This window comes from Leopardus geoffroyi, chromosome C3 (assembly GCF_018350155.1).
Source record: "Leopardus geoffroyi isolate Oge1 chromosome C3, O.geoffroyi_Oge1_pat1.0, whole genome shotgun sequence".
Classification (NCBI taxonomy): Eukaryota; Metazoa; Chordata; class Mammalia; order Carnivora; family Felidae; genus Leopardus; species Leopardus geoffroyi.
The window spans coordinates 80,373,438-80,400,931 of NC_059338.1; the positions used below are offsets into that span (position 1 = coordinate 80,373,438).

At 42.1% G+C, this 27,494-nt stretch overlaps 1 protein-coding gene across 3 annotated transcripts in view; it reads right to left on the reverse strand.

Annotated features, from left to right (window-relative positions):
• EFR3A (EFR3 homolog A) overlaps positions 1-23,030 on the reverse strand; it is a 106,300-nt gene extending 83,270 nt beyond the window's left edge. The window contains exon 1 of one of the 3 annotated variants that reach the window (XM_045453658.1): positions 22,678-23,030. In XM_045453658.1, coding sequence (XP_045309614.1) covers positions 22,678-22,687 — 10 coding nt within the window. In that variant the 5' untranslated portion in view covers positions 22,688-23,030. The remainder of the gene's footprint in view (positions 1-22,677) is intronic. The other 2 variants (XM_045453656.1, XM_045453659.1) reach the window with 2 other exon arrangements.
• Positions 23,031-27,494: the final 4,464 nt, after the last annotated feature.

The window sequence follows — 27,494 nt, forward strand, 5'->3', positions numbered from 1 at the left end:
CTCTCTCAAAATTAAACATTAAAAAAAATTTTTTTTAATAAATAAAATCAACATAATACATTCTGAGACTCTGTGACTAAAACACTGTAATCTGTGATCAACAAACTAAGCCTCTAAAACAGCCAACTGGGGGCGCCTGGCTGGCTCAGTCGGTGGAGCATGTGACTCTTCATCTCCAGGTCGTGAATTCAAGCCCCATGTAGGGTGTAGAGATCAGCCCCACAGTGAGTGTACAGGTTACTTAAACATAAAACCTTAAAATAAACAAGAGCTAATATTTTTGTTTGAGAGAGCACAGGTGCATGAATAAGCGTGGGGGGGGGGGTATAGGGAGAGGAAGGGAGAGAATCTTAAGCAGCCTCCATGCCCACCACAGGGCACAACACAGGGTTCAATCTCAGGACATCTCAGCATCATGAGATCACGACCTGAGCTGAAATCAGGAGTTGGATGCTTAACCGACTGAGCCGCCCAGGTGCTCTGAAAAAGAACTAATATTGAGCCAATGTTCCATTCTGTACATTTCTTGATTTTCAAAGCATGCATAATTTTGAAGCCATGCTGCCTAGCAACATGACCCTGGTAATGTTCACGGTATACACTGCTGATCTCTGTTCTGTGCCTTATTAGCAAAGTCTGCAGAAGGAGAGAAGATTTGGAGGTTTTGTTTGTTTTAAAATTTCTTCTACCACACAAAACAAATTACTTGTTCTTGAGAATTTTTCCACTGGGATATTTGTAAAAGTATATTTGTATCATTTTTGTTTTTGTGTTTTCTATTTAATGAACTTTGAAATCAAATCAAAATTTCTTCATAAGCATTTCTATAGAATTCTCTGGATGCTTGCATCACATTTTAGTCAGAAATGGGCACAATGCATTACCTTCCTGCAACAGCCAGTAAGGTATTTTACTGTTAACTGAAGAGAGTTTTGCCCTACTTCACAGATTCTGCAAAAAATAAACTACAAAAATAAACTGGTTTGACCAACTGTGGACGGACTGTGGCACTGCATATTTGAAGCTACTAAATGCAATTCATAAATCTTAACAAAAACCTTTTAGTTAAAAAAAATGCTTAGCGCACAATATCAAACAGTAAATGTTAAAATATCAGGTATTACTCAAACACTGAGAGGACATCATGTAAAAATGATGACATCATGGGATGCCCACAAAGAACAGAACTCAGGATAGAAGTAGGCAAAATTACTGATAATTCCCTAAGAGCTTCCACGCAGGATAATATACCAGCTGCTGTCGAACTAAAAGTCAGTCTAAATAATCTAACGTTTCTCTACTGAATGCACAGGACGTTCTTGCCCAAATGCAAACAATCATTAATGACTACCAATTACTTGAAAGGTACTATAAAAGGTACTGCAGAAGGTACAGAAAAGACCAGCAATGGAAAATACTACTTAACAAGAACTCATACATTTGAAAGGGTAGAAGAAAGACCTACACATAAACAGTATTAACAAAATATAAGCGAAATAAGAAATTAAATTCCAACTAGAAAAGCCTAAGATTGCTTCTTAGAGGATGAGAACAGTGAGCTCTGCCAAGCATGAACGTAAAGTAAGTAGAATAGGCAATTCCGTGGAGATCAGAAGAAGAAAAGATTTTTGTGAGCTGAAACGATTAGGAAAAAGCTATTCATTGCGAAAGAGCTGAACTGTGAGCCAGCCTTTGAACAGGAAGAAAATAAACAGAGGTAACAGGGTATTCCAGAAAGGCTGAGGAAAACAAAGGCTGTCCTAGAGTATCGAAATCACTAACCTTCCTGATTCAGCTGTAGAGCCTAGGAGAAAAAAGCAGTAAGATAAACTAGAAGCAGCTGTACAAATGCACATATTAATACACTCTCTCCTTGAAACTTTAGATCTTGGACACATGGACAAGAAGTTTCACTTTGTACACAATATGAACGATCCAAAATGTGTCGACAGGGAAATGGCATTATGAAACTAATGTAATTATGAGTGTAGTCTGTTGACTGTGCCAAAGGATTTAAAAAATCACTTGGATAGGGCGCCTGGGTGGCTCAGTCAGTTAAACATCTGACTTCGGCTCAGGTCATGATCTCACGGCTCATGAGTTCCAGACCCATGTCAGAGCCTGGAGCCTGCTTCGGATTCTGTCTCCTTCTCTCTCTGCCCCTTCCCCCTACTTGAGCTTCTGTCTCTCTTTCTCTCCCCAAAATAAACAAACATCAAAAAAAAATTTTTTTTTAACTCACTCATTGAAAAACTGTAAGATAATTACCTTCATAGCTATGAGGGAAAATGCAGAATCAAAGACAAAGTAAGGTATGGAGATCTTTCTATTAAAACATGATTTAAGGGGCACCTGGGTACCTCAGGCAGTTAAAGTGTCTGGTTTTGGTTCAAGTCATGATCTCAGGATTTGTGAGTTCGAGTCCAAACTGGACTCTCTGCTGTTCAGCAAGGAGCCGGCTTCGGATCCTCTGTCCCGTCTCTCTCTGCCCCGCCACGCCCCGCCCCACCCCTGCCCCACTCACTCATGTGCATGCTCTCTCTCTAAATTAAACATTAGAAAAAAACCCATATAATTTAAGACAACTGTACCTGAAAGCATTTAATGTACAAAACTCAGCATAAAGAGTAAAGTTTTAAAAATATAATCAGAAGGTGCCTGGGTGGCTCAGTTGGTTAAGCGTCCAACTCTTGGTTTTGGCTCAGGTTATGATCTCACGGTTCATGAGTTTGAGCCCTACATCAGAGTGCAGAACCTGCTTGCAATTCTCTCAAAATAAATAAACTTAAAAAAAAAAAGTAATAGAATCAGATTTTCAGATTTCTATTAAAATAGCTTTAGTTTAATTAGATGTAAATTAATATCATTTCTGACTATACAAAATTATTGGTGGCAGGATCTGGAAATTATTCCCATGGTGTAAAAAGCTAATAATCATACTTCAGTAATACTGGTCCTTAGTTCTCATGAGAAACAATCTACTAAACATTTTTTATATGTTTACTTATTCTTGAAAAAGAGAAAGAGTGCGAGCACACACACAGAAGGGGCAGAGAGGGGACAGAGGATTCGAGGCGAGCTCTGTGCTGACAGCCTCAGCACTGACAACGGCGGGCCCCACGCGGGGCTCGAACACACGAACGGCGAGATCATGACCTGAGCTGAAGTCGGACGCTCAACTGAATGAGCCACCCAGGCACCCTTAAACATTCTTTTTTATGACCTATGAAGGGCTATGTGAATAAGCAACTCTTAGCACGATACAGCAATTACAGTAAAGCAGTCAACAGGAACTTAGAACACAAGCTAAATGTTCAAATTGAACATAAAAATGTTCACTGTGCTGCAGATTTTAGATTTTTAATTACTCAAAGAAAAGAAAAAACTACTAAATCTACAAAGGACAATTTCAGAGTCTATTTCATTCATCTACACTCGCTACTCTTCCCACTTCCTTGTAAGTCAAAGGACACGGATTTCTAAGGAAAGCTGAAGATACGGCTGGGTTAGAGGACGCAGTGCTTCCCACACTGCACTCTGGCGAAGAAGGTTGGTTAGCTGACCTAGTTAGCTGATGTCGGTTGCCATTTTTTCCTCATTTTCATGCTTTAGTATTCTCCTTCTACATTAACTTGCCATGCAGGTAACAAGAAAGTCTACTGAAGTTTTTGGTTCAAACCCAGATTCACAGAAACAGCCTTTATTCCTCCTCAGAAGTTGTCTGAATGTGACATTTTCAGTTTGTAAAAGTGGGGGAAAAAAAAGAAAAACTGACATTTTCCATATGCCTTTGAAAAGGCCGTGAAATTATAAGGCAAAATGAACACAAAGAACATATGAAATATTTCACTGTACGTCAGAAATATTGAGAATATACTGGAAAAGATGGTTAATATAGTATCCACAATTAGACAATGTATAAGACAGTTTAATCAGAATACACCAAAAAAATCCAAATAACTCATTTATAAAACAGACATGATTAATTTCATAGCCGATTTTAGCTATACACACATATTTATTTAAAGATTTTAAAAATGAAGTCAGTTGAACTTTGCCAAAATAAGGATCTCTCTAATTTGTTTATGCTTCATTGCCAGGTTGGTCTTAGACACAGTCTCCACCTTTTCAGCCTTACTTTCCAAATAAGTGACATCTTTCACAATAAAAACTGTGAATACTCATAGCTCTCAAATCAAGCCCCAAACTTTTTTCTTCCCATTCATTTGTTTATGCCATTCTATCTATACAGAATAATCCATCTTAAAAAATTATAGGCATTCAGTAGTCAATATGCATTCCAATTACCAGACTCCTAGAAGTGAAATCTACTACAGGTTATAAATGAAGAGGTTCAATAATTTCAAATATAACTCATCACACTGAGTTGATAAAGAAAGCATGAGACAAAAGAAACTTTAAAAGGAATTTGCAACGTGGGCACCTGGGTAGCTCAGTCAGTTCGGCTCAAGTCATGATCCCCAGGATTGGGGTCAAGCCCTGAGTGGGGCTCCAAGCTGAGCTTGAGACTCTCACTCTCTCTCTCTCTCTCTCTCTGCCCCTCTCCCCTGTTTACACTCTATTTCTCTCAAAAAAGAAAAAGAAAAAGAAAAAGAAAGAAAGAAAGAAAGAAAGGAAAAAGAAAGAAAGAGAAATTAAAAAAATAAGAATTTGCAACAAACAGTTAAAACAGACAGTCAAAAAATGAACCATAACTCTCTACCTGGAAAACCAAGGCAATGGGTTAGCAGTCAGGACAGTGGACAGTTCCGAGTTATCAGGCTGAAGTACATTAATTTGTGGTAACAAAGTTGTCCATTTACTAGTCAGGAATACTTAAAAGATTAGAGAAAGAAATTAAAAGTAAAGCTAACTTTTTAAAGCAATGAACAAATGCTGTGGGAACAACTGTGTTCCCCCCAAAAAAAGATACGTTGAAGTCTTAACCTGATGCCTAGGAATGTAATCTTATTTGGAAACAGGTTTTGCACAGCTAATCAAGTTAAAATGAAGTCCTACCGGATTAAGGCACACCCTTCATCAATTTCCAGTATCCTTATAAAGAGAGAAAGACCTGGAGACTGACAGGGAAGAAGGCGAGGAGAAGACAGGAAGGGATTAGTTATGCTGCCACAAACCAGGAACTCAGGCCTGCCAACAAGCAGCAGAGCTAGACAAAGCAAGGAAAGATTCTTCTTTGGAGCCTCGGGAAGCAGGGCCTCGCCCACACCCTGATTTCAAACTTCTAACTTCCAGCACAGTGAGCATGTTCTGTTGTCTAAACCATCCCGTTGGTGGTACCTTGTTCCAGCGGCCTTGGGAAACTATCACAAGTAAAATTTCATATGGCATGTACACCCATGAGTTCTCTACTTAGCAGCGATGTGCCCTTTCTGAAATCGATTCCAATGCCAAAATGACCTGAAGTCAGCCCCCAGAGTTTGTAATTCATTCCTTGATATTCCAGTCATTCAAACTCATTCTTTCCCCATCCCAGCAGAAGCATACAAAATAACAGATATGAAAAAAAAAGAATTTTTGCTCAATTCCACCAATTTTCTTCTGGAGCCAAATATACTTAAGTTTAAGTAAATGACTGTTTGGTCTGGGTAAAAGAAAAAGTGACTATGCCACCAGCTTACATCAAAGTTTATTAGATAAGCATGGTTTTAAAAATGGAAACTTACAACTAAAAAGTTTTCACTTTCACGTCTCAAAAATACCTATTATAGGTTCAAATGTATCGCCCCTTAAATTCTGGTGTTGAAGTCTAACTCCCAGTGCCTCAGAATGTGACTTTATTAAGAGACAGAGTCCTGCAGAGGTAATTAGGTTAGAATAAAGTCATCAGAGCAGCCCTAATCCGACAAGTATCTGTAAAAGAGGTGAAATTCAGCGACAGGCACACATACAGAAAGAACTCCACGCGAACACGAAGGGGGGCATCTACCAGTCAGCGAGAGGGGCCTGGAACACACGCTGCCCTCACAGCACTGGGAAAGACCCTGCCAACACCGATTCCAGACTTCTGACCTCCGGAACCGTGAACCAATAAAGTGTTTATGCCACTCAGTCTGTGCTCCTCTGTTATAGCAGCCCCAGGCAAACTAACACAACACCCACTGCTAAATGCAAGGTCAGTGAGACACAAATTCTGGTTTCAAGGATATAGTGCAAAGAGTAGAAAACCTGAAGACCTAACCAAATGACCGTGGGGCCTAATCTACCCTAGGATCCCTGCTCTTATTCCTGATCTGCCGGTCTGATTCTTTCAAAATGCATTTAACAAATATGTGAATATCTACTATATTCCTGATTTTATCTTCCTTAATGTTCACAAGAACCCTATTATGAATCATCAACATTTACAGGTTACAAATAGGGGATCACAAAAGTAAGAGTCCAGGGCGCCTGGGTGGCTCAGTCAATTAAGCGTCCGACTTCGGCTCAGGTCATGATCTCACGGTTTGTGGGTTTGAGCCCCGCGCTGGCCTCTGTGATGACAGCTCAGAGCCTGGAGCCTGCTTCAGATTCTGTGTCTCCCCTCTCTCTCTGCCCCTCCCCTGCTTGTGCTCAGTCTCTCTTGGTCTTTCAAAAATAAACAGAAAGAAAGAAAAAAGAGAAAGAGAGCAAGAAAGAAAGAAAGATTAATCCAAGGTCACACAGCTAGAACCGCTGAATCCATTTAAGAGCCTGTGCTCTTAACAGTTTATGCACCGCACTGTCTTCCTGAAATGGCTTAAAAAAAGAAAAAAAAAACTGAACCGTTTAGAGACTGAAGTAACACAGTCAAAATATTATGCAGCTGGCAAAAGACTATACTATTGTTACCATGGTACAAAAACCAAGTCAGATGGCAGAGAATGGAGAAGTGACACCCAGCCTGAGAATGTGTCGTATTACAAAACATTCCACTTCTAGAAATTATCTTCTTTTCCTACTTATATGTTATTCTGAGCTCTAAAATGTCCCTAAGAAGCAGCTCTTTCTGCTCATGGGTCCTTTCCCTGTGCTATAATAAACACAAACAAACAAAAAAAGGAAATAAGATGCCCCTAAGAATATAAGAATACGTAGGGGGAAAGAAGGAGACGCTTTTGTTACGCTTTTAGAGCGCCTCCACAAAAAGTCACTGCTAAATTTCCAGCACACCAGAGACTAAGCAAGAGCTGCATGGAGGACTCAACTACTGAGAAAAGGCGGGGAGAACCCCAGGACTTCACAAACAGCCACATGATGACCACTGCCCGGGATTCCTTAAAAGGCTTTCCTATTCACTGTGCACTTGAGTTTCCGCTTGTAACAACATCGCGCTCTGGCACAAGTGTCCCCAAATCAATAAGGAAAATGATGGAAACGATGCTGTGCAACCTTTCCCCAAATCCTAGCAGCAAACCCGTACTTGAAGCAATATCCGGTTTTGAAGCCAGAGCCCCCACTACTTTGTAACGATAACATGGGAATCCTTTGCTTTAGAGACAGAGCAGGCAGAGAAGAAAGTACAGTGATTTCTCCCCTCGGTAACTATGACTATATTGTGATTATGGTAATCTGATACTGGATGATTTCAGAGTTTTAAACTTAAAGGTATACTATGCAAGTTTAAAAACGCACAGATAAAAATACCTTCTTTACAATGAGGAGATTAAAAAGAACTGGAATTTCAGACCTTTCATTTTAGCAAGCCTCCTAGTATTTATCAAAATGTGAGTCCTACTGAAACAAAATCTGGAGGGGAAAAAAAGTGGGGCATCTGGAAATTCATGTTTATAATCACTGCTCAGGTAATTCCCAGGGTTTTTGGTTTATATAAAGATCCAGTCTTTCTATACACTTAAAACAGGTCAACTTTACGGGATGCAAATTATATCTCAATAAAGGTGTTTTTAAAAATCAATTACTTCCCTCATTAGACCTATTGTGATCTTAACATGTCATCTGTAACACTAAGGTCATGGTTTAAAACCCTACTGCTACCTTACTATACAAAATGAAAACACGGATAACGAAAAGTGATAGGTGATGGTTTTTGAACTTTTTAAAGTAAGCTCTTTTCCAAAAAGCACCAACAAATACCATTTCTACTTTTAAAAACTAAGGCACTATAGTCTAGAAAAATAAACCCTTCAATCAAAACATAATAATTTGTCACTCTTAAGAGCAAAAAGAATCTACCAGAGACAATGACTGAAACTTTTTCCAGTTTAACTAGGTTGATATGCATTATTTTTTTTTTTTTCAACGTTTTTTTTTTATTTATTTTTGGGACAGAGAGAGACAGAGCATGAACAGGGGAGGGGCAGAGAGAGAGGGAGACACAGAATCAGAAACAGGCTCCAGGCTCTGAGCCATCAGCCCAGAGCCCGACGCGGGGCTCGAACTCACGGACCGCGAGATCGTGACCTGGCTGAAGCCGGACGCCCAACCGACTGCGCCACCCAGGCGCCCCAGATATGCATTATTTTTAATTAAAACCCTCTGAATATTTCACAAGAGAATATAAATTATATCAAGCAAAATTCAAATCAGCTTTAAAATCCCACAACTACTTAAATTTTAACAAATTCCTATTTCCCCATTAGTCATAGAGTAACAAAAGTGTTAAATCTGCTGGGGATGTTTGTAACTTCCACAATTACAAATACATTTAATATACCAACAGCCCCGAGTCTTATAAATTTCACAACACCCACAGAATCTATGCCATATGTTAAAGATTTTCATCTGAATTGAGATGTTTACATCTTCTGATTAAACAGTAAAGGAAAAGACGGGGTAGCGCCATTAATTATGTACCTAAACAGAATGCATACTGTAAGTTATTTTTTATCCCAAGTTTAAAGAGAGCAAAATATACCACAGACTTGTTGATAAGCCTTGCTAATAAGTAAAAAGCTGAATAAAAAAATATTAAGCTCCTAATTTACCTCCAAGTTTCAGTGTTTGATATAGTCTCCCCAAACTTCTAACTAAAGCGGAGACTCTAAACATTTTGTATTCACTCCAATCATGAGATTTTAGTAACACAAAGTCAAAAGCCTAAGACTTCTTTTAATTTATCACACACACATTATCATCACAGTCAGTACATACAATTGATTTTTAGTTAATCAAAATGCTAAGAAGGCAATCTAATCTTTTCTCATATTTTTTAGTGAATCATAAAGTAAAATCTGACGCCCCGTAAGACTTCCAAGGATTACTAAATTTTCGATTTCAAAACTAAGACATTATGGGCACCTGGGTGGCTCAGTAAGGCTGAGCATCAGACTTGGGCTCCGCATCAGGGTCCCTGCTGTCAGTGCAGTGCCAGCTTTGGCTCCTCTGTCCCCCTCTCTCTCTGCTCCTCCCCGACTTGCACTTGCGCTCTCAAAAATAAACATCAAAAAAAATTTTTTAACCAATTTTTTAAAACTTTTTTTAATGTTTATTTATTTTTGAGAGAGAGAGTGTGTGTGCACACAGGGGAGGGGCGGAGAGAGAGGAAGACAGAATCTGAAGCAGGCTGCAGGCTCTGAGCTGTCAGCAGAGCCTGATGCAGGGCTCGAATCCACAAACTGCAAGATCATGACCTGAGCTAAAGCTGGAGGCTTAACCGACGGAGCCACCCAGGCACCTCCCCCCAAAAAAATTTTTTTAAAACATTATTACTAATGCATGGAAGAAAAAATACCAGCAACTTTCTGTGATGTTATACACCAAGAACCTGTAAATCTGTATATATTTGTACTAGTCACTTTATTACTGCAACTGTTGAAATGTATTTATATTTTTATATATTTATAAAATATATAAATTATACTTATATATCTATTTATATTTAATTATACTTATACTGGAGAATTTTAAAGAATCAATGGAAAATTATCTTTTATGGAAATACTCAAATTGTTTAGCAGGCTGAAATACAATGCAATTTTAGGTTAAAAAAAATTAAGCATGGTGGAATCAACTGCCATTCCAACAAAAGCTCAGCAGCCAAACCACACTTAATTATATTCATCCCTTCCTAGTCCTCAGAATCACTGGATACAGAGCTTTTAAAATTGTTCAGCCCTTTAAAATTGTACCCCTATGTTTATAGCAGCATGATTTATAAGAGCCAAATTATGGAAGCAGCCCAAGTGTCCAGGGATAGATGACTGGATAAAGAAGATGTAGTATGTACGTATGAGTACACACACACACACACACACACACACACACACACACACACACCATGGAGTATTATTTATCCATAAAAAAGAGTATCTTGCCATTTGCCATGACATGGCTGGAGCCAGAGAGAATTATGCTAAGCGAAATAAGTCAGAGAAACACAAATACCGTATGATTTCATTCATATGTGGAATTTAAGAAACAAAACAAATAAGCACAGGGAAAAAAGAGAGAGGAACAAACCAAGAAACAGATTCCTAAGCAAAGAGAACAAGATGCTGGTCAGAGGGGAGGTGGATAGGGGGCAGAAGAAATAGGTGATGGGGACTAGGTAGTGCACTTGTCCTGATGAGCACTGGGTGACGTACAGATTTGCTGAATCACTCTCCTGTACACCTGAAACGAGTACCACACTGTATGCTAACTATACAAGAATTAAAATTCTTAAAAGCTGTTCAGCCCTTAACCAGCATGCTGCTGTACCCTATCAAGGCAACAAAAAGAGCAGCAATATTTCTATGCTGCTGAAATAAAGAACAGAGGCTGCAAGGGGTGCTGGGTGGCTTGGTCGGGGTGAGCATCCATCCAACTCCTGATTTCTGCTCATGATCTCAAGGTTGTGGAGTGGAGCCCCGCGTCGGGTTCCACGCAGAGCACGGAGATGCTCGGGATTCTCTTTCTTTTCTCCCTCTGCCCTCTCCCTCCCTCACGCTCTCTAAAAGAAGAATGGAGGCTGCTTACTGAGTTACAGTCAGCAAATACACAGAAAACAATGGACGGAGGGAAAAAAGAGCAGCATTAGCTGTGTAAGGGGAGAAAATCGTGTGGAGAACTTAAAGAGCTAGTGGAGGCTCTCAGGGGACAGTTCAAGTGCAGACACCTCTCACGTCTGAGAGAGAAAGCAGTTCATCGACAAGTCTACGTGAGCACCGGACCTGCTGCCAGCAAAGCATTCGGTTCTTTCACGCACACACATAATAATGAAACTCCAAAAAAGACAACAAGAGACAGTTACTAACAATTCAGTTCCACATGAAAATTTTTCTATTACGTATGTGGAGCTGCCTTCATTTCTCCTTGCAAACTGCACAATTAAGCACGTTTATGCAGGAATCATAGAACAGTTCACGTCCTCTCAACCTAGAATGACGATCCCTTCCCCCAGCCAGAAAGCAGTGACAAGACAGTTAAGGACTTAAGGACAGGACGGTACATACCATGGTTTCGATACACAATCGTCTTTCGATCCCTAAGCTTTAAATTAAGATTTCTTTCCTAGGACTTCACAAACTGTCGTAGCATCAGATCAAACAGTAAGACACCTTTCCCCCCTTTTCTTGCTATATTGGAATGTTTCAGATGCTACTATAAATAAATGGACCTTCATCTGAGTCTGACACAGCTCTTGTCATGCACTGGTCGCAGCGGTATTTGACTTATGTGCCACCTGCTCCCTCTTTGGTCCCTCTGCCTATTTAAGCCTTAAGTGGACACATTCCTCAAGGATCTGCCCTGAGCCTCTTTACTCTCTTTACAGCCTATCCTTCAGTAATCTCACCCACTACAAATGCGCTCTGAATGTCCTCTCAGGCATCACACACTTATCACAGCCTAAAACGGACTCAGGTTCCATCCTAATTTCCCCAATTGCTCTTTCCTCCAGAAAGTCCCTATATGACTTTCAGTTCACCCCAGTGATCAAGCATGAACCAGAGCAGTTCACCCCAGTGATCAAGCATGAAACTCTGGAGGAATTCTGACTCCTCCTTCTCCCTCAACCCCTCATCCAATTAATTCTATCAACTGTACTTCCCCAGCAGTATACAGACTGGTCCACTGCAATCTGCCTCACTACCATCATCCAAGTCCAAAGCCCATCGCTCAGGCTACTGTACTTTAATAACCTCTAACAGTTCTCCCTCCAACCTTGCTTATGTGTTTCCATAGTAATCTGTGTTTCTCTTAGTAATTTGAGTTACTCTACAAACATACACGGAATGTGTATCATGGGCCAAGCAAAAGCTACATACAGTGGTAAAGGAAACAGGTACAGGTGCTCGTAAAGCTCCCTGCCCGGTCAGCGTAACTACGTGCTCTGGACTTGTCTTCCCCACGAGACTAAGCTTCATGAGAGCAGGCATGACATCCATGATGACGCCCACTGTGCCCAGTATGAGCATACTGCTGTACCCTCAGTGTCTATGAAAACTGACTCGTAGTAGGGATTGAATAAATGTGTTGATTAAAAGACAAAATTACCAAATACGCGCACACACACACGCGCACACACACACGCACACACCTTCAAGTCTTCACTTTCCCCAGTACCAATGACTTACTTCAACTGGCTGCTAGTTATTTCCCCCCATATGACTCACCTCAAACACTTTCCCCAAATCCATGCTTCTCCTATCACTCCTCGGGCTTCTGATGGCACCTTGCACTCACCTTCCCCTTGCAGTCTCTTCTCTAGACTCCACAGCACCATTTTAGGGTGCTTACCACGTCCTTTGTGTTACAGCCATCTACACAAGGTTCTATTAACTTCTTAAAGCTAGAGACTGCTTTATTCATCTCTATATTCCCCACCCAGTAGTGCCCTGCCAACATAGGCACTAAAATAATTTGCTGAATGAATGAATCCCTAAGAGAAATCCAAAGGAAAATGAGAAAACCGAAAGAGAACATTTGTGACTCCAATAACACACTGACAGCACCTATGACTGTATGACTGAAACGACTACAAGGAGAAATCAGACAGTTCCACTCCTGGAGGTCATCAGAGCAAAAAAGGTGAGACGCCATCAGGTCGATGGCTTGGTTTTTGCCTCTCAGTTCCTAAGCTTTCTTTTTTTTTTTTTTTTTTTTAAATATTTATTCATTTTTGAGAGAGAGGAACACAGAACACGAGCAGGAGCGGGGCAGAGAGAAGATGATGCAGAATCCAAAGCAGGCTCCAGACTCAGAGTTGTCAGCACAGAGCCCAACGCAGGCTCCAACGCACGGATAGCGAGATCATGATCTGAGCCACAGTCGGAGGCTTAACCGACTGAGCCACAGGCGCCCCTCAGTTCCTAAGCTTTTAATTCTAAAACATCTTATGTTTTTGTCTGAGGGCATATTCTATTAAGATTATAAATTTTAAATTTTTAAAAAGCAGCCAACATTATTTCCCTACAGAAATCGAATGCAGAATCCCACAAAAAGCTACTCCAGCTGTGGCTGGGTCAGGTGAGAAGCCCACCTGCTCACTCAACAGTCCCTATTATACATTCATGGAAGACACTTTGAAAATTTTGGCTCTAAAGGTAGCTCAAGCTTCCCTTGTGCAAGCCTCCGATGTGGATCAGTAACATGGATTCTTAGGAACCAACAAGGAGAATCTGTGCCAGGGAACGGAGCTTTTGTAAAGGTAACAGAAACAGAACTGAACTGAAGCAAACGTACATCACTCTCTTCCTGCCCCTGAATTGTTCCATTTCACGCACCTGGTGCAGTAAGACAAACCTGGAGAGCCTCCCAAAGGTGCTCCCATCCTCAGAAGACCAAGCAAAGAACCAGGATGGAACCAAGAGAAAAGGTGAACCAAGGAGTGGACAAGTCATGTAAGCTGTTTCTAATCAGGGCTGTGAACTGCAGAAGAAAGTGGACCTCTGACGTTTGCACAGTACAGCCCAGCTAGGAGAACAAGAGAAGGCCACAGGGGCTCAGACCCCAAATCCCAGCCACTACCCATCTGCCTGGAGTGCTCTCTTGTCTGCAGAAGCCCTCCTGGAACCTCAGACAGCAAATGGTAATAATCCAAGAAGCACCTACCTTGCCCTTACACATACTGATTCTAATAACACGTTCACGAGGTATTTCTACCTCTAAAGCACAATTACGTAAGTTCTACTACATCTAAATATCCCTGAGAGGTATTATCATTTTCCACTTATCAGGTCAAACAGCTAGTAAAAATACTTATAACTAAGTTCATAAGTCCATTTGGGTCATATTCATAAATGGGCCGCTCCTTTCAACTTCCAGGCCAGTCCTTCAGCCTGACACAGTACCTTCCACAAAGTTTATGAAGTCCCAGGAATTGACAATGGCAGACTTGAACACCTTGTACTTCATTTTCTCTGCCCAGCAGGAGTGAGATCCATTTAAAGTTAAGTGCATCCACAGCACAGAGAACTCTGTAGCAAATTGCCAAGACAGCTGTTCAGAAAGTCAATTAAATAGCAGGGGTGTGAAGAACACTTAGCATTACCCAGAAAACTCCGGCAGCAGGAATACCCTGGAGTTCAGCTAGTGAAAAGAAAAAGGTACAGCTGAATAACCCACCAGGTAAGAATAAAAACAAGCTAAATAAATAAATTAATAAAAAGCATTTAGGAGGACAGAGGTCTGTTTGAAGACTGCAGAGCAAAAATTTAATGCCTGATTTTAGAACACAGCAAACTCTTAATTCGGAGGTACGATGAAAAAAATCTGAGTAGTGACTCCTTCTTTAATAAAAAGAGAATCATGCTATCTAATAATCCCTGAAGTTAAAGAGCAGTAAATAAATATACAGAAGGAAGAATATGACAGCCTACATGGAAAGAGGAAAAGTAACAGTAGCTCCTGTTTGCTTTAGAGCATATGCAAGAACAAGCTCATTTCAAGAACTGCACGAAGCCGGCAAATACAAATGAGAGAATTTTGACAGGTTTGACATCTTAATCATAGGAGGAATTGCCAGCGTTCATTTTACGATCATACTTCCCTAGAACTGTATTCATTCTAGAACACACAATCATTCCCCGCCCCGACTCAAAAAGACCCTGCAAACTCCTAATAAATTGAACCCACACATAATGACTCATCTTAACCTTTCAGGTTTTCATGATTGAAACCACCACTTAATAAATCAGATTTCTTCCTCCTTTCACACTAAATTACCAATGATTTAAAAAAAAAAAAAGAACATTATTCACCAACCACTGTTCAAAGTAATCCCCAGCATTTTACATCTCCCAGCATAGGACAGCAATTGTAGTCAGACAACAAACGCAGTGTTCTCCTAAGCCAGATATATATACAACCAACACTATTTGATCAATCAAAATTCTTTTCCGTGGGCTAAGGCAAAAGCCAGTTCAGGGCAGTATTTTAATGTTTCATTTCAGTTTTGTTAAAAAAAATTTAAAAAATTTTTAAAAATTACGTTAAAGCTGTAAAGAGCCTTAAGCACCTTCTTCTGATTGCTAACTATATAGAAAATCTGAAAAACACAAATTACAAAGAAAATAAAAATAATTCATAACCTCAGCACATTCAAAAGTATCATTTTTAATGGTTGCATTAATGTTCCTCATTCAATTTCACTTCCTCATTATTGGCTACAGAAGTTTCTGTGTTTTCACCATCTTATAAATATTACTGCGATAAACATCTCAGTGCAGAAACCTTGGTACAGTCTGTTTTCAGTAATTTCTTAGGGATAGATTCCCAAAAGTGAAATTACTGGGTCAATGAACAGAAGTATTAGAGCACTTGATAAAATATTGCAGATAACTTTCCAAAAAATCTGTACCAATTTAAACTTCTACCTTTTGTACTGTACCTCACCACCTTTGCCTGTTATTATTAAAAAGTCTTTGGTAACCTGACAATCCGAAAATGATTCCAGCTTTTAATTTGCATTTCCTTATTAATGAAATGTAATCATTTCCCCCAAAATCTTTATCAATGTTTGTACGTAGACTTTTATAAGCATAGGTGTATGCTTTAACCACACAGAATTGGTGTTCTCCTTGGTTTAGAAAAAAACTGCAAATATTGAATTTTTTATGTTTAACATTAGCTTTAAATCCTTTACATCTTTAGCCACAGATTTTAGTAATACTTCCATCATATATCCTTCTATCCCATATGAAGGCAGCATGAAGGGTATGTAGCTGTGAACACCCTCCAGGACTCACACTTAACCTACTTGGTTTAACCCTCCTCTTAATGATTGCACTAAATGTTCTTTTTAGCTGTAAAATTCAATTCAATTTCATTTTTCCCTCTCCGGTGATCCTACAGTTCCTAAATGAACTCTCTTTATACATGCTGAATTTAGAAAAGCCTTTATGAATATTCATCCACATTATAAGAAAAGGTTTCAGTCGGCTAGCTGAGAGGTAAGAAAAAATTATAAAAAGCATGTAAAATAGGGGGCAATAAAGTAGAAGAAAAAAGTACTTAGAATATACACAAACATATACAAATATAAAACATACACAAGTGCATAAAGTACATATAAAATATATAAACATTTTTTTAATTTAAAAAATAAAAATTAGAACCAACAAGTCTAAGTCTTTACAAAATAATGACATGGGGGCACCTGAGTGGCTCAGTCAGTTAAGCATCAGACTCTGATTTCGGCTCAGGTCATGATCTGAGATCACCCCCAGTCGGACTCTGTGCTGGGCACGAAGCCTGCTTAAGATTCTCTCTGTCTCTCTCTCTCCGCCTCTCTCCCCCACTTGCGTCCTTACACACACGAGCGCACACACTCTCTCTCAAAAACAAACAAATAAAATTAAAAATGGCATGATATATTTGGCAAACGATGATATTCTTCTACAACCTGAATTACAAAGCTTTAGTCGAAGAACAACTGCCATTCTGGTGATCTCCATTTTTGCAGGGGATACGTCTCAGGATGCTTTTGAATCTCTTGAAACTATGCAAAAGTTTATATGAAAATCTGCTTTCATCAGATTCTCAACAGGGTTTGTTTTGCAAAAATATTGAAGAAGCCCTAACCTAGACAAACAGCTCACATCTTATCTACTGGTCGACACTTTCCTCCTTAAAGTGGGGGGAGCCATACTGGGATTTTCTGTGCTCTCTTCTCCATTTCTGAGAATGCCAGGAACCTGTTTCCTTCAACATCAATAAAACCTTCTACTAACACTATCGGATAAGGAGGTACTCATTGTCTACACAGGGGCTACTCCAAAGGAGTTTAAAGTGGAGTTTGTAGCAGAACTAGCTGTTCATACAGAAAGACTGTCTGATTCATAAGTACAATAAAAATACCTACACAGTGATTCCTTCTTTAGTAAAAATTGGAATCATGTTATCTAATAATACCTAAAGGAAGGTGGACAGCAGTAAATAAATATGCAAAGGGAGGATATGACAGACTACATGAAATCAGATCTGTCCACTGCAATCCATCCCATGCCTACAGAAGGCTGTTAATGACAACTGGGTCATTCCATACCAAAGCAGAGCTATGTAATGGGTAATATGTAGCTTTCTCCTGACATAGTACCATCATTGGCCTCTGCCTCCCAAAACAATGGGCTTTTTTTCATTTAGAGGGATTTGTGGGCTAGCAAGCGGAGAGGCAATATTAGAAATCACTGCCTAGAAAACCAGAGAAAGATGCACTTGCTGGTTCAAGCTGCTCACTCCAGGTCACCCACCGTGGCAGATAAGTTCTCCAGAAAGCTGGGTTTACTCCTCCCACCTACCCCTGTATCCACATGGTATAGCTCTGGAAGGTACTTAGAACTGTGTGGAAATATTGAGATGGAAAAGCAAGGTATGGGCAAAGGGGAACCTGCCTAGGTTCCCCAAAGTTGCCCGACAAGGTCAAGGGTCTTTCCTGACCCTGACTCTGACCTGACCTGACAGATCACTACTGACTAGATCAGACTGCAGGTTCCTTTGGGCCTTCAGGTTGAGAAGGCAATGTCTACAGGGACCCTGGATAGGAAAGCAGGCTGGGCTGCAGGAAGAGCCTGATCTATAACATTTAAATATTTAAATCAGTGGTTCTCAACCCAGGGACAATGATGACTCCCCCAGGGGACATTTGGCAATGTCTGGATACAGATTTGACTGCCACAACTTTGGGGAACAGGGAGATTTACTACTAGCCTCCAGTGGGTAAAGGCCAAGTTGCTGCTAAACCCCACAAAGCACACAGCAGCCCTCACCTCCCAAACAAAACATTCATTATCCAATCCAAGACATCAACAGAGCAAAGTTTGAGAAATCCTGATTAAGACTACAATTTTCAAGCTTCCATCTGTATTCTTAGCCTGACAAATGTTAGAGGCAGGCCTGCTAAGAACCTAATCATGAATTATAGAACTCTCATAACACTGTTTTAATGGGAAAATGTTTAGTTCAGGTTTTGGTATCCAAAGAATAGCTTCTGTGACTCCAGTTAAGATTCACTGATTCAACGTTTACCAAGCACCTGTTATGTAACTAAGCACAGAGCTGAGCAAAAGTAATGGTGAATCTGATAGTATCTGGTAGACCCAACTCCTGCCTGGCTCAGAACAGTGTAGGATGAAAACAAGCTAGGACTCTGAAGCCCGACCCACCTAGTTCCCATCCCAGCTCTACCATTCACTGTAATCAGGCAAATGCTTAACTCTTCCTGGACTTCAATCTCTCCATTTCCATAATATGTCAATCAGGGCTTCCCACAAAGTAGAAAATAATGAAATAAGGTATTTCTCGTAAAGCACAAAGTATACTGCCTGGCACACAACAGCATTCAATAATTCATTCTCTATTACTAACAGCAAGTTTTAAGTTTCTATAAAGTAATCAGTATATTGGAAATAGCCAGTATGCCTATAAAGAGGGTAGTCAGTGACTGTGACCGCATGAACACAATTTTGGTCAAGTTCATTCATGGCATACAAGATCCTTCAAGTTCTGGCTCCTATCTCTTCCAGCCTTACCTCCCACCATCTACACCCTCTTCGATGTCCCATGCCCCATGAGTGGGGACAGACTGAAAGAAGAGATCTAGTAGTCACCAGTCTCAGGCCAAAGGTCACTGTGAGAAAGAAAATTCTTCAGTTGGGACTCTGGCAGTACACACAGGTGCTGGGTGGAAGGGGGAGGAGAGGTGCACAGAACCAATGAACACAAAGAGCTCACAAGCCGCGAATACGTCATTTGCTGATAATGCATTTCTAAATGGAACCTCTCCACCCAGCATGCATCTTTCGCTTCACAATTCGTCAGTACTTTGCACCTCTTTCATAACAGACTGAAAAATAAGTCAAATATAATCAGCCTCATCGGTGGGGAAAAAAACAAACATGAAGTGACCACGTTACCACAGCTTAACAAATCTGACCAGATATCAATGCCAACATCTAAATGAGAAAAGAAAGCATTAACCACAAATTACTGAAAGTATAGTTTGTAGCAAACAATGGTTACGAGTTTCAGTTCCCCTTAGCCAACATACAATAATGTTACATACATAATAAAAGAGCACGTTTTACTGAACCAGTTTCGAGGCAATTGTCAGCTCGGGAACCCCTTTCACATAAGCAGTTTTACTAAAACGGGAAGACTGTGCCTACAGAACCAAGTATCCGCTGACTACACCGGTGAAACCCTCAGCCTTCTTTGCCCGGAGTCCTGCGGCCAGACAGAAGCAAAGGCAAAAATGTCAAATTTTCTTAGAAGTTTACATGCCTGACTTAAGTTTTGGCTAAACTCACTTTTATCTTCGTGTAATCGCAGGGAATAAAGGGGGGGGGGAGGGTAAACTACTATCAACGTGGTGCTAAAACACCAAAACTAAACCTCATCTACACTCCTCGCAGTGAAGGATTCTAGGGACTAGATGTGTGCTGGAGCCCTGGCTCTGTTCCAGGTGTGACCTTAGCCACGTCACTGAGGCTCGTGGCGGTCTCAGGCTCCTGAAACGAAAAAGAAAATAAAATGGCTGGATTAAGCTGTAACATCGCTTCCACTCCAATTCCGACTCAGGGTTTGACAATCTTTAAGATCAAAATGTTTCTTCACAGCCCTTCAAAGGAGAAGCTGAAATAAAGGCCTTTAGAGACATGATGTATCAAATTGTAGGCTTGTAGGTTTGAAAAGACCATTTAGTGAAACATTCTTAAAATCTGTGCTTAGTGATTACTGCAAACGACTGGCTGAATATAGTGACATAACCACAGAATTATTCCTGTCGCGGCAGCTTCCTGTCAGGCATCCTTCCAGGTAGCTGCTTTCTGCAAAAGAGTTGCCGGCTCTTCAAAATAATTCCAACAAGCTACTAGTTAACATTCATGGGATAATGCAATTGCTTAGCCTTCAGGGGTATACCACGCTCCATCAGATTCTGCTTATTAACACTGGTTTCAATGACTGAGAGTATCAATATTCCAAATTAGCAACCAAACAGCAATAGGAGAATAATTCGAAGGCTGAGAGCAAGGGTCACTTTCACAGTTCTAGTCTGAGAGACCCTAGTGTTCATCCCCAAGAGAAAAGCAATATATTTATTCACTAAAGCTTTAAAGGATTAACGGGTCCAGCTTGCAAATGAGCCTCTGAACTCATTTGACATTTAAAAAAGATAAATTAAAAAGTTCAGTTGATTTGGAGAGAGATTCCTTCCTAAAAACATCCCCAAAGAAAGTGCCTATGTTGACATTTATTCTCCACGCAGGATTTCTAAGAAGTACCACGGTCCACTGAACTATCCCAGCAATGCTGGTGGTTCTGGCCACGAAGAGGGACAAAAGGCAACGTGAACTCAACCACTTCACCTGAGTCCTGCCAGCTGGTACTAGGTGTTTACGCAATCACAGAAACTGTACCACAATAAATACGACCAACGATAATGAGAGATAACTCAAACATTTCACTAGCCTTCCAATCGGGCCATAAAATCCGCATCATTAACTATGCAAATACGCCATGGTTCATCCTTGCCTCATTTTGCATTGTAAATCATATATTTTAAAAGACACAAGTTTCCTGGGGCACCTGAATGGCTCAATCAGTTGAGCATCCAACTCTGGGTTTTGGCTCAGGTCATGATCTCCTGGTCCTGAGATTGAGTCCTGCATGGAGCTCTGCTTGGGATCCTCTCTCTCCCTCACTGCCCTTCCCCCCCACTCGTGTGTGCAAACACAGGCACCCTCTCTCTCAAAATAAATTAACATTTGGGGGAAAAAAAAAAAGAGAGACAAGTTTTCTGAATCCACTCCATGAGGCTAGATAATCTTAGCACTAAAAATTTAATTTCACAGCATAACTTATATTGCCATTTTACCAATAAATTCCACTTGAAGCCTTAACTTTCAAGAGTAGGTGTTTACACCGCCTCTCCCTTTTCCTTTCTCAAAGTAAGATTAGCACAATGCTCATCTCAAATATTCCTGGATAACAAGAACATACATTCAGAAATCATAAATATAAAAGAAATAACAATAATGATGATGATGATATTCCTCCAATCTAGAGGAATACAATTAAAACATAAATTGACATATTTAAGGAACACAAACTTCAAGACCATGAGTTAAGGACACACATTACTGTGTTCAGAACACAAAATCCACCTTATCCACATAAATAGGGCGGGTTAAAAGTAATCGTTCCATCAAGATCATTTAAAGATTTGCCACAGCATTACATAAACCTTTTTCAATATCCGGAAAAAAATTCCTCTTTACCCACCAGTAAACAAAACATGCATTTGAGGCTGACCTGGAAATCCAGTGTCCCTAATGCCTATCAAAATAAGGACAGTTAGGAGTTATGAATTCTAAAAAATGTGAGCTAACTGGAAGCGTATTTTCTCAAGTGTTTACACATTTTACAATATGAAACGCTTACTCAAAAGAGCCCTAATTGAAAACAGTTTCAAATCAATCATCTTCATGCTTCCTCTCCGTGCAAAATTAGGGAATTTCCTTAGTTTGCACAGACACATATGGGCCACTAGGTTTCAAGTCACAATGCAATTCTCCGGGTCGTTTTAAAATGGGTCATTAGTAATATTGTCCTACCCCGTCTGTCCAAGATGTCCCCAACATGCAATGTTTTTCAAACTTCAGAGTCCCTCAGTAACACCTAGGCCACTTATTAAACACGCAGAGATTCCGGGGCCCGAGCTGCGGGGTCAATGTGCTTTGGGAAGAATCCCAAACAGCACTTGTAATCAGCAGCCAAGTGAATCTGAAGCAGGTGGTCCAACAGCCACACTTTGGGGCACAGAAGCCTAACAAGTTCCCAAAAGAGCACCTACTTCAGCCACCTCGGCGAGTTACCAACGGGGAGAAATTCAAGCTGTTGGGACTTCGCGAGCCTGGAGGAGGGGCTCTGGGCCGGGCCGGACCCCCCAGGAACCCCGCGTCCCACCAGGCGACGCCTGCCCACCCCCCCCCCCCGAGGAAGTCAGCAGGCGACGGCGCTGCGACCGCGGTGACTTCGAAGTCCCACAGGTCTAGGTTACTCCGGCTCTCCCACTTACTCCCCGGGCATGCTTAACGCTCGGGCCTCAGTTTCCCCGTCCGTGCAACGGACTCACGCCTCCCCGCGGGCAGGCTGAGCCGAAACGAAAGTAACTCGCCGGGCGGCTGGCACTTCCTGGCTCTCCCCAGTCCGGCCCGGCTTCCCCGCCGCCGCAGCGGACCACCCGGGAGCGCGCGCTGTGCGGGCCGCCGCCTCCCAACGCCCCCCGCCCGGCCCGACCCTCGGCCGGCCACTCACGGGTGGGCATGGTGACCCCGAGCCGCGCTCGCCGCCGCACCCAGGCTCAGCGGGGCCGCGCAGGGCGCGCCAACGGCACCATGGCGGGCCGGCGCCGGGCCGCGGAGGCCCCGACCGGGCGCAAGGCGAAGGGCGGACGGAGCGGACGCCGACCCCGGGGCTCACGCAACGAGGCCAGCGACAGCCGCCACCGCCGGCCCAGCCGCGCGCCGGACGCCGCGTTGGGCGTCCCCACGCTCTGACGTCAGCACGCCGCCGACGCCCCCGCCCCGCCCCCGCCCTACGGCCGAGCCCCGCCCAGGAACGGACCCGAGCGGCAGGGCGCGGGCGGAGGTGGGGGACTTGGAGAGAAAGTGTCGTCTAGAGTAACTTCGAGCTTCGTTTTGTCGTTTGCATGAGTCCTTACTCTCGGTACGTCAGCGATATTTGTTGCACCGCCTTATAATGTTTGTGAGGGTGTGCGTGATTGCATCGAGGGCATGAGTAGACTTTTTTTTTTTTTTTTTAGCAAACTGTTGAACTTGCAGTGCGTTCTGATTCTCTGAAAGCATGATTTGAGACGCGCTGAGGTCGTTCGGGGTGATGGCTGAGCACTTTTTTTGAGAGGACAGAAAATGTAATTTCCTCTTGCTCCTGCTGGTGACTTTCAGAGACATTGTAAGCCTCAGGAGGCATTATACGCCACTTGGCTGAGCCACTTTTTTTGACTCTTGAGTGCCATCAGTAATCGTTGTGTCCAATAGCCACCAAACTGAGCGGACAGCTGGAGCCTACAACATTCGGCACAGCACGTAGACTTTGCTAGGCCCCGTGGGCAGTGCACCGTATGCATGGAGAAATAGAAGCAAGCCACAGAGGTCTAAAACACATTCTCAAAGAGGTTCAGGATTTTTTGATGCCTGATTCACTTGGGAACCTGTCAAAAAGCAGATTCGTAGGTCTTGAACTAAATCCACTGAACGACACGTTTCAAATAAGTATTTAAATTTGAGAAACTTCTTCTTTGAAAGCAGTGCCAGCGTTCTAAGGTTAAGAAATGATACTGTGCAGGGGGGGGCTGGGTGGCTCAGTGGGTCGTGCATGGGACTTCAGAGCAGGTCATGATGTCAGGGTTTGTGAGTTCGAGCCCTGCGTCCAGCTCTGTGCTGACAGTGCAGAGCCTGCTTCGAATCCTCTGTCTCCCTGTGTGTGTCTCTCCCCCCCCCCACCCCCCACTGCTTGTGCTCTCTCTCTCTTGCTCCTTTTCAAAAATAAATAAATAAATATAAAAAAGAGTCACAGAAGCAGATGAGAGGAGATTGTATACAGTGGATATACACCAGACTGTCTCTTGCTAAAGGGTAAATGCCAAACTACCAAGTACTTGGAGGACACTTCAATACACTGGTGCATATTTTATCATCTCTAACATCTTTCCTGCTCTCAGTTTTTGCCCTGAGACTTTCACAGTATCTTAACTTGCCTCTCCACTTTCCCCATTGACTCCTAATTAAACTGCCATCAGTGCTTATAGTCCACCACCGAACTAGGCACATTTCAGAAACTGGCAAAAACCATAGTCCGTATTTCTGTATCCCCTGCCTGGCACACCGTTTGGGGGCTAGGACATTTTAATTTAATAACTACTTAACAACGTCCATATGTATTCGGTGAATATGGGGGGAGAAAGCAGGTAAGATAGAACTAGTTAATGAACAACTTTGCAAGCTTGAAATTTGTCCTTTAGGAAACCATTCTAGGTTCTCTGTGAGAACAGTGACATTAAATAATCAGAAGCCGGGTTCTGTGGAGTATACACCATGACATTAACCATAGAGGGGAGTCCTTAGGACTGACACTGAAGGGAGCATTCGGTGCCTCGTCTTAGTGGTGGCTGTGAAAAAGGAATGAGCTGAATCTTACTGCAGCAGAAAAATCCCTGGGATTTGTCGGCTACTGGCTTGGGACCAAAAGAGAGGCATCTGTTAGTTATGTAACTCCAAGGCTGGAATAAGGAAACGAATGATACTGGGAGAGCAGTAGACAAGTTGGGAAGGAATGTTGCTTTGGGGAGGGGTGTGAACAGAGGATGTGAGTTTCTCTTTGACACATTAAGCTCGATGTGGCATCTTTGCTTAGTTCTGAAGGCAGTGAATAGTTTTGAAGGCAGCTGGGCATACCAGGCTGAAGCAGGTGGAGGGATCTCAAGGTTGGAGATTTGGGAAGCTTTGGCCCACAGACAGGAGGCTAAAGCCAGGAGTCAGAGAAAGCCTGCCGAGGGAGGGTGTGGAGCCAAAGAAAGATAGAAGAGATCCAAAGGGCACAGTGCCCTGTAAGCCGAAGGAGGATATGATTCCAAAGGACAGACATCTCTGCTTACATTACTGAAAAATGATGCAAATCCCAAAGGCCCTGAGACAGTCTGGCCCATAATGAGTTTGGTTCTTTTTTTCTTTCTTTTTTTTTTTTTTTTTTTTTTTTTTTTAAATCCCCTTGGTCTTTTGGTTTGTATTGTTGCCAGGAATAAAATCAGCAGCCAAAGGATTCGGAGGAAGGACAGCTGAAAGTCAGGAATAATTGCGTCATAATTATAGGATCACATACAACATACATAAGTGTTTTTCGGGTTTACACGTGGGCTTTTGGTAACACGGTTACCATACAGACCCCCGTGCCCTCGCAAATCCTCTGTTTCACCTTCTGCCTGTGCTCCTTTCTGCCCCTTTTTTCTGAGAGGACTGATTCGGCCACCCCCTTCTTTAGACTTGATCTAAGTGTGGTAGCCTCTCCGGGACCACTCCTTCTGTTCCCCTTTGGCAAACACCCTTCCATCCCCTCTGCTAGTGCTCCCCTTTTGAAGCCCAATTTGGGCTGGCAGGAACTGGGCTTTATCCATCTCTATCAGTCCCCACACTGCCTAGTGCTTGTACGTGCACATCACGTCTTGCTGACACGGAGATGGGCTGCTAGATTCCTCTTCCAGAAAGAACGCCTGCCTGGTACTGTCAGTTAAAGTGATACTGGGAAGATCATCATTGACATCCCATGGAACATTAGCTTTTAGCCAAATTGCCCAAAATAGCTGCTTCCAGTTTAGTCGGCTATTTGTTCCAATTTCTAAATCAGGCACAGAGACCATGCACTTTTAATTAGCACATGTTTTAGTGGTCAAAGGTAATTGCCAGCAGATTGGCAGCTTATAGGAATTAACTACAAGGAGGCTTCTCCCAAAAGTTTATTCCCAAAAGGTCATCGTGATGCAGTGTGATGCTCTCATTGCTTCGTTTCCTTTATTGTTTAGTATTTATATCAATGACGTGCCCTTTTTGTGTCATTTTGTTCCATTTTATTTCTGCCATTGCTTAATAGTGACTTGGGCCTTTCCAGTTCTTCTGAGGCATAAAAAAGCACAGACGTTAGACTTAGAAAACCTGAGTTTGAATCCTGCCTTCCCCCTTCCCTGACCTTTTGACAATCCATGACCTCCCTGGACTTAATTTTCCTCAATTTCAAAATCAAGAGATGTTCCCTTGTGTTGTAATGTTCGGTGGATCTCCTCAAGGCAGTAGTTCTCAGGCTCGACTGAACTTTGGGAATCACCCGGGGTGGGGGGGGGGCTTTAAATAAGCCCCATCCCTGGGTCCTACTCCTGAGATTCTAAAGTAGTTAGTCTGCCGCATGGCCTAGGCCTGGACCTAGATTAAAAGCTCCCGGGTGTTTGTAAGCAGCCAGGTTGAGTTCCGTTGCCTTAGGAAAGAATTAAGCAAGATGAGGCTCTAATTCAGAGTCATATACCTCATTGAGCCCTTTCTGATGCCAGTTAAGCTCATGCATTTTGAGATCACTGCCCTCTGAATGCTAGAGTAAATTTTGCACTCATATGCTACCCAAACTAGTTGCAAACATGCATGAAAACAAATCAAAAGGACAAACCTCTAATCCAGAAGGTTATTACCAACCCTTTCTGTGCCAACTAGAACACCGTGCGAGGCACAACCTCCCGATCCTCCCATTAGCCTACTATCATAGTCCTCTGTGCATTGTAAAGACATTGCCAATGGATAGGGAGCAAAATCTGGTGATAATTAAGAGCTCTTGATTAAATCAGCCAAAACAGCTGGAAACCATTCCTTAGAAACACTATCATTTTAAACAATTAGAGGGAAGCATTCTCTTTTATTGTCACTTAACCAAAATGCTAGCTAGCTTTAGCATTTAACACAGAGTGTAGTGGTGCTGTTAAAAGAGAGAAAAAAATTACTCCTTTAAATATCGTGGCACCGTAGGCAGTGAGGTCCTTTCCAAGACCTTTGTGACAACTGGGATCAAATCTTATTCATTGCTGTATCTCCTTTATGTTGAACAGATTAGGTGCTCAGTAAACATTTGAAGGAGAAAAAGAAGAAAACACGGAAGGAGTGAAGAGAGAAACCTCAAGGACATAGAGACAAGAAGCAAACAGGTAAATCAGAGTGTTGGAAGAGGCTTTTTGTGGTAGATTGGAAAAAACAGCCTCAATTTCTTCCCCTGGCTGTATGCATTCTCGCAGTTGACTTCTCCCAGAAGTACATTCTTTCTCCACTCAATCCGGGCGGGCCTTGCAACTTTGGCCAATGGGACAGTGACAAACGTTGGGCAGGCAGAGACATAGAAAATGTGAAGACTGGGCTTCCTTTTGGAGGGGAGGCCCCAGTCATTCCATCCATTCCAGATGAGGCCACCGTAAATCAGCCAAACCCACCAGCTCAGCAAAGATTCAAGAATGAGTCTAGGCCAGACCAACATCAGACCACCCCACTGAGACGAGCCGTAACTGTCAACACAGAGGAGCGTGAGCT